The 6000-nt window shown below is 47.6% G+C and overlaps 1 protein-coding gene across 1 annotated transcript in view; it reads right to left on the bottom strand.

Moving 5' to 3' along the window:
* DDX1 (DEAD-box helicase 1) overlaps positions 1-5800 on the bottom strand; it is a 29237-nt gene extending 23437 nt beyond the window's left edge. The window contains exons 1-5 of the mRNA XM_037528499.1: positions 5627-5800; positions 2485-2536; positions 2185-2248; positions 1305-1334; positions 593-689 (exon numbers count right to left, since the gene is read on the bottom strand). Coding sequence (XP_037384396.1) covers positions 593-689; positions 1305-1334; positions 2185-2248; positions 2485-2536; positions 5627-5642 — 259 coding nt within the window. The 5' untranslated portion in view covers positions 5643-5800. The remainder of the gene's footprint in view (positions 1-592; positions 690-1304; positions 1335-2184; positions 2249-2484; positions 2537-5626) is intronic.
* Between the last annotated feature and the right edge of the window lie 200 nt (positions 5801-6000).

Below are 6000 nucleotides of genomic sequence, written 5' to 3' on the forward strand. Positions count from 1 at the left end.
ATCTGGAATAAAAAAATATAGCAAAATCACAGATGACTCAAGATCGCATTCAGAAACCATTTAAGAGGCACCGTAATTTAATGAGGTAGAAACTGAGGTTAAGATTGTTCATGGCCCAGAAATGCTAGTGGAAGGACCTATGTCCATTCAGACTGAAAATGAGAAACTGACTTTTTAAAATTTACGCTCTACATTTGAACTCCCTAGGCACCTTTTTCCTTATCGTAAAAGAAAGTGCAAGCCTCTTCCCCGTGGGCGACAGTAGTTTCCACTATCATGAAATTTTTACCCCATTAATTATTTGTAAAATCTTTCTTTTATATTTTGTAAAGCACTGTGCCAAGTTACCTGTAATATGAGGCATAAAAAAAGTATCAAGTAAAGAAAAACATTAAAATATTTCAGAAGAGACCATCTTTCTCTGTCCCACTGATTTTTCCCAAATTACATTTAGCTTTCTGTCTCCCACGCACCAAACACCAATACCACCTCCCAGCTACTGACACAGAAAATGCAAACCTCGCATCTATACATGCCAAGGATGGGAATCCCTGATTTACACAAAAGGAAAATATTAACATGCAAAAATTACCAGAAGCACCAGTTTTAATGGTTGTTTTTCCTTTTTTGCCTTCCTGTTGGTCTTTCAGAGTCTCATAAACTATCTGAATGACTGGAATACTGAAAGCCTATCAAAGAAACAAGTTGTCTACATTAGTACTCAGGCATCAACGACAGTGTAATAGTATAAATTACAGAAGTTACACATGCACATTAAACAGACTGCTGCTCCAATTTTATTTGCCCAAAACCAAAATACCAGTAAGATACCAGAGAGCTAAGCGGCCACTGAAGGATACGGGAGCCAGCTGACAGCCCCAAACAACGAAGCATGGGGGGCCTGCAGAGCAAAGAGGACAGCCAAAGAGGGGACAGCCAAAGAGGGGACAACCCATGCAGTCTGAGAAATGGTCCCTCTAGATGAGGCCAAAAGGAGAGCAACCCCCACAGGGAGCCTCTGGATCACTAGTCACTGGATTCAACTCAGGAGCCAGTATAAACATCGACTAAAGATACTGTAACTCTTTCTCCAGGTTCAGCTTAAAACTATAGCCTTAAAGTCATACTCCTGTAGAGCTAGAGAATCTGCTGGCAAGAAAAGTGACACTCTCAGTGGCAAGCAACCAATCCCTTACATTTCAGAGGAACTTGTTTTAGTAAACATTTCAAAATAAAAACTAGTGTTTAAAACTCCTTTAAAAATCAACTCTTACAAATTTAGTCAATTGAAATTTATTACTTACACCAGTTTTTCCGCTTCCCGTTTCTGCAGCCTGAATGAGAGGGGAAAAGTCAATTTTACAGTTGTACTTTTCAATTAAAGGAGTCAAACGTTAGTGTGAGTCCATGCAGGAATCTTGGCCAGGACTAGCTGCCTTCATTCAGCGCCTCCATCTGCTCAGGTTTCTCTTGTCAACTCTGAGGACTGCCAGGCCTGGCATATCTCTCCCACGCCCTCAAAACCTGCTCTTTGCTCTTCCCCACTGCTACCATTCCGATCTAAACCCTCACCATCTCACCTGGATTATTACAAAAGTATTCTCACAGCAGTCACTATCTCAGAGCTATGCAGGGGACACGCTGGTATCAAATTCCATTTACTAAAAATGCAATTCTAACCACATAACACAACCTTATGAATTTCCAACAATATCCATGGCCAACAAATACTCCAATTCTTCAACATGACTCTTGGGAAGAGGCCTCCTCTCACTCACTGCTTTCATGGATGTGCCGCCCCCTCTCCCTTTCACCTGCCCTTACCCAAATAAGCCTCCTCTAAGCAGAGCCCCCTGGGTCCCTCGAGCAGGACACCTGAGATGCTACAGGAGGCTGACCCCGGGGTACCCTGCACCTCACACAGGTGCTGTATCCTCTCCTGCTTGACATTTACCTGTGTACATTTCTTACTGGGCTACTGGGTTAAGCACCTCAAAAACGGTCTTATTCACCTTTGTGTTCCCCACAATTTCTACCTAATAGCTTGAATACAAGATATGTATTATACATGTGAGTAAACAGAATCAATTTACTGAAAATATCCTAAGTCTATGGAGTTCTTCAAGTGAGTGACAGGCCCAGAATCGTGTCCCAGGCTCCAACCAGAGCCAAATTTGAACATACCATAAGGACATCACCTCCTCCTAGGATCAACGGGATAGATTCCGCCTGGATGTCAGTTGGGAGACTAAAAGAATCATATTTTGAAGATTCTTAGTTAGTTAAAAAAAAAAAAAAAATCACCTAAACTAATTCAGTCTTATTAAACTATAAACCCAAAAGAGGATTTTATTTGGTAAATATTACGAATCTTCTCTAACTAAAAATTTTCACTTACTCAACTAGACCCAAAAATATTTGACGACTAACAACTACTGCAATTACAAAACAGTCGTCACATACATTTAAGCTTCGTGTACTTACAGCCAATCCATCTCTTCCACGGCTTGGGCAATCTCAGGCATAACCCCCATCTCTGAAATTAAAAAGTACTTTTTAAGAACACACATACTACTACACTTAACTCATACTGCTCTTAAAATTACTGTTCACAGAACAAGGTAAGGTCTGGCAGCTTAGCTCAGTTCTATCTAACTCCTTAGTGTGGCACTGTTGAAAGAGTAGGTTTTAGAGTAAGACTCGCATTGAAATCCAAGCATGCACCTATGTGAAATGCAATCTGAGTCAAGTTATACACCTGTTTTCTCCACTCAAAATGGTGTTAATATTACCAGCCTTGCAGGGACATAGGAAGCTTAGCGACAACAATATGTAATGTGTCTGATCCTTTGGTACCACTTAATTCCAACTGCCATCAGTGAGCATTTCGTTCCTTAGACTAGTGAAAAGTCACGAGAGATAGGGTTCTAGACCAGCATCGTGGTAGTTTCTTCTACAGATAATGTGCCTTGGTTATTCAAGAACCATGTGAATACCTTTAATACCTACTGCAAAAACAAAGACAGACAAATGGAAAAAAATCCACACTGATTGGGAGCCATGATCAAAACTCTGGCTACAGAAAAGGGAGAGGCCTGTGGTGAAATGTGGGCAGTAGACATGTCAGTTAAAGAACTTCTCTGTCCATAACTGTTCACTGGTTTGAGTAATTCTATTCAAAACCTTTCCTAAGGGCCTCGCCTGGTGGTGCAGGCGGTTGAGCGCAGCACTGTGAAGCTGTCCGCAGCCTCTGCAGTGCAGGTTCGATCCTGGCCGGCCGGCGAGGTTCCCACATGGTGCAGCAGACCTCTCCTGTCTCGCCCGCTGCTCCCCTCAGCAGTGTATTTCGTCAGTCTGCCTGTTCTGTTCCCTGCTCTGTCTTTGGTGAATCCTCTCACCCTCCCACGCATCTGGCCTATACCCTGGTTCTTGTATAAATAAATAAATCTTTAAAAAAAAAAAATCTTTCCTAAATGAATTGATAGTGTTATTCCTGGTTGGACAGTGTCATTTTATCATTTCTCAAATGAACTGAAAGAGGGTAACTATAAGGAACAGTTAGTTGGGTTACTTAACCCTCCTTTCCAAAAAAAGATTTTTTGTAAACATGCAGTTTTTACTACTATCATTTCCAAAATAAACATTCCTATTTAAAAATTAACAACACTCAAACATCCCAAGCCCCAAAGATAATGAATTTGGAAGTTCTCTACTTCTTATAATTATTTTTGAGAAGGCATAAAACTAATCTGCAAACTGAATCTATCCATTGTAAAAGTAAAACTTTCTTTGCTTAAGGTGAGATGAATCATACTTAGTTAGCCTAAGACCCAACACTAAAATTTCATATGGTGAACTGGTTTAAATACAAACACTAATAACATGAAAAAGGATAAAAAGCATTTTCAAAAAAGAATGTTCTCCTACCTCTAAATTGCTAAGGAAAATCCAGAGATTGTAAGGATAAAAAAATCTCTAAGTTGTAAATCCAAGCAAACCTTTCTGAGAGATGCCTCCACAAGTCTAGCTGTGTTTGCTCCCAAAATGTGCAGAGCTTATAAACAGGGAGTGATAATCTTAAATACGCTGCCTACAGAACCCTGCAAGCTGCAACTGCTCCTGGAACTCTTACAGCAACTGTTATAGGGCAGCCCCGATAGAAAAGGGGTTGCCTGGCTATGCCTGTGCCGCGGGCTTAAAAGGACTTATCAATGCTCTGCTGCAGGCACACGGGAAAGGTTAATAAAAGGTTTATTTACAAGGGAAGGGGAAATCAGGAAATGTACAGCTCAGGGAGAAAAGTAGGAGACAAAGTTTTAAATGTGTCCTACCCAATCCCCCGATCTGGAATCCCAAATGGCACTCTGAGAGCTGGCCGCCAGCCAGGAGCCATGAAGCCAGGAGGCGAGCAACAGCGTGCGAGAGACCCCAAGGCCCACATGTCTGGTTTTATACCAAACCTGGCTGCTTAACTCCACCCTCAGGTCCCAGCAACCTTCCCTTTGGTGGTGACACTGGGATTTGTCTTTCCCAATGTCCTGATGGCTTTGGTCTGGAGTGGGGGTGGCGTCCACAAGGCCTACATGGAATTAGCTCAGGACATCCTTCCCCCTAACACAAGCAGCAACCACAGGCTGCCTTCAGCAGATTCCAGGCAGTGTCTTGTTTTATTCCGCTCATTTTCTCCACCTGTTTACTTTAAATCCGCGTCTTCTCTATAGCATGCTTGACAGTCATGAAAAATAACCGGGCTGCTCAGGGCTGTTAATTCTACTTTGGTCTGTACTCATCGCATCCCACTCTTGCATACTCCAACACCCCTAAACACATCTGGGCTCTAAACTCTTGTTTTAGCAGAAAGCTGGGAAAGAAAAGCCTCTGTCGAGTCCCCGGGGTTCCTATCACAAGATGCAACTGAAACACCAGACATCCTCTCTCCTGCCCAGGGAATCTGGATCCCTGACGTGCCTCCCGGAGGAAGCTTAAAGAAAGACGATGCTGATCCGAAGTCATCCTACAACATAGAAAAGCCCTCCCGGGAGGCCTACCTGGGCCCGGCACCTGCTGTCAGGGCCCCCCGCCGCGGGGTCCCCCCACCCCGGCCCCTCCCGAGCAGCCCGGGGGGCCGAGGGCGAAGGAGAGGGGATGACAGCTGCCGCCCCACGCGCCCCTCGGGCCTCCGACCGCAGGCTGGGGTCGCTACGGAGTTTACCACGTGTCGGGGCTCCGCCCGGGTCCTTTCTTTTGTAAGACGGTCCTGAAACAGCCGGGAGGGTCCCCTGGAGGGGACCCCCGGGGCCCCCACGCGGCGCGGGCTGGGCGGGCCGGGCCGCCACGTCGCGGGGCCGAGGCCTGGTCCGGGGCGCGGGGCCCCGCAGGGCAGCCCGGCGGCCGGGGCGGGAAGGGGCGCGCGGGGCGGGGGGGCCCGGCGGCCGCCCCCAGCAGCGCCCCGAACCCCGCAGCCCCCCGCGCAGGGCCGGGCCGCCCGCCGCGCCCCCCGCCCGCGGCCCCGCGGGGCCAGGCCGGACAGCGACCCCCGCCCCGCGGTCCCGGGCGCCCCGCGTCTCCCCGCCCGGCGGATGAGGCGCGACCGAGCCCCCCGCGCCTGCCCCCGGCCCAGACCCACCGGAGAAGGCCGCCATCTTGCGCCGTCCTCCGCGACTTCTTTCGCGCTCCCTCCCTCCGCAAGGACACGCTGCGCGGTGCAGCGCGCGCTTCCGGCCCCGGCCTGCGGCTTTCCAAGTCCGGGTCGGGATGCAGCCCCCGGGAGAACAGTTCCGGGCAGAGGAAAGATCCGCCCCTACCCGCCTCCAGGGCGCAGGTCAGCTGCCTTTGCCTTCCATTCCTTAGCGCGGTCGCTGTAGAAATCATCACTGTTTACTTAGAGCGTGTTGTGTGTCCCCAGATCCATTTTTTCACCTAGCAGGAAGCAGATGTTAAGGTGTTACAGGCCAGACAGGGGCCACCCCAGATCCTGCAAGCCTGCCTGCTCTAAATGGG

This window comes from Talpa occidentalis, unplaced genomic scaffold (assembly GCF_014898055.3).
Source record: "Talpa occidentalis isolate TD23 unplaced genomic scaffold, MPIMG_talOcc4v2.1 talOcc4.5, whole genome shotgun sequence".
NCBI classification, from domain to species: Eukaryota; Metazoa; Chordata; class Mammalia; order Eulipotyphla; family Talpidae; genus Talpa; species Talpa occidentalis.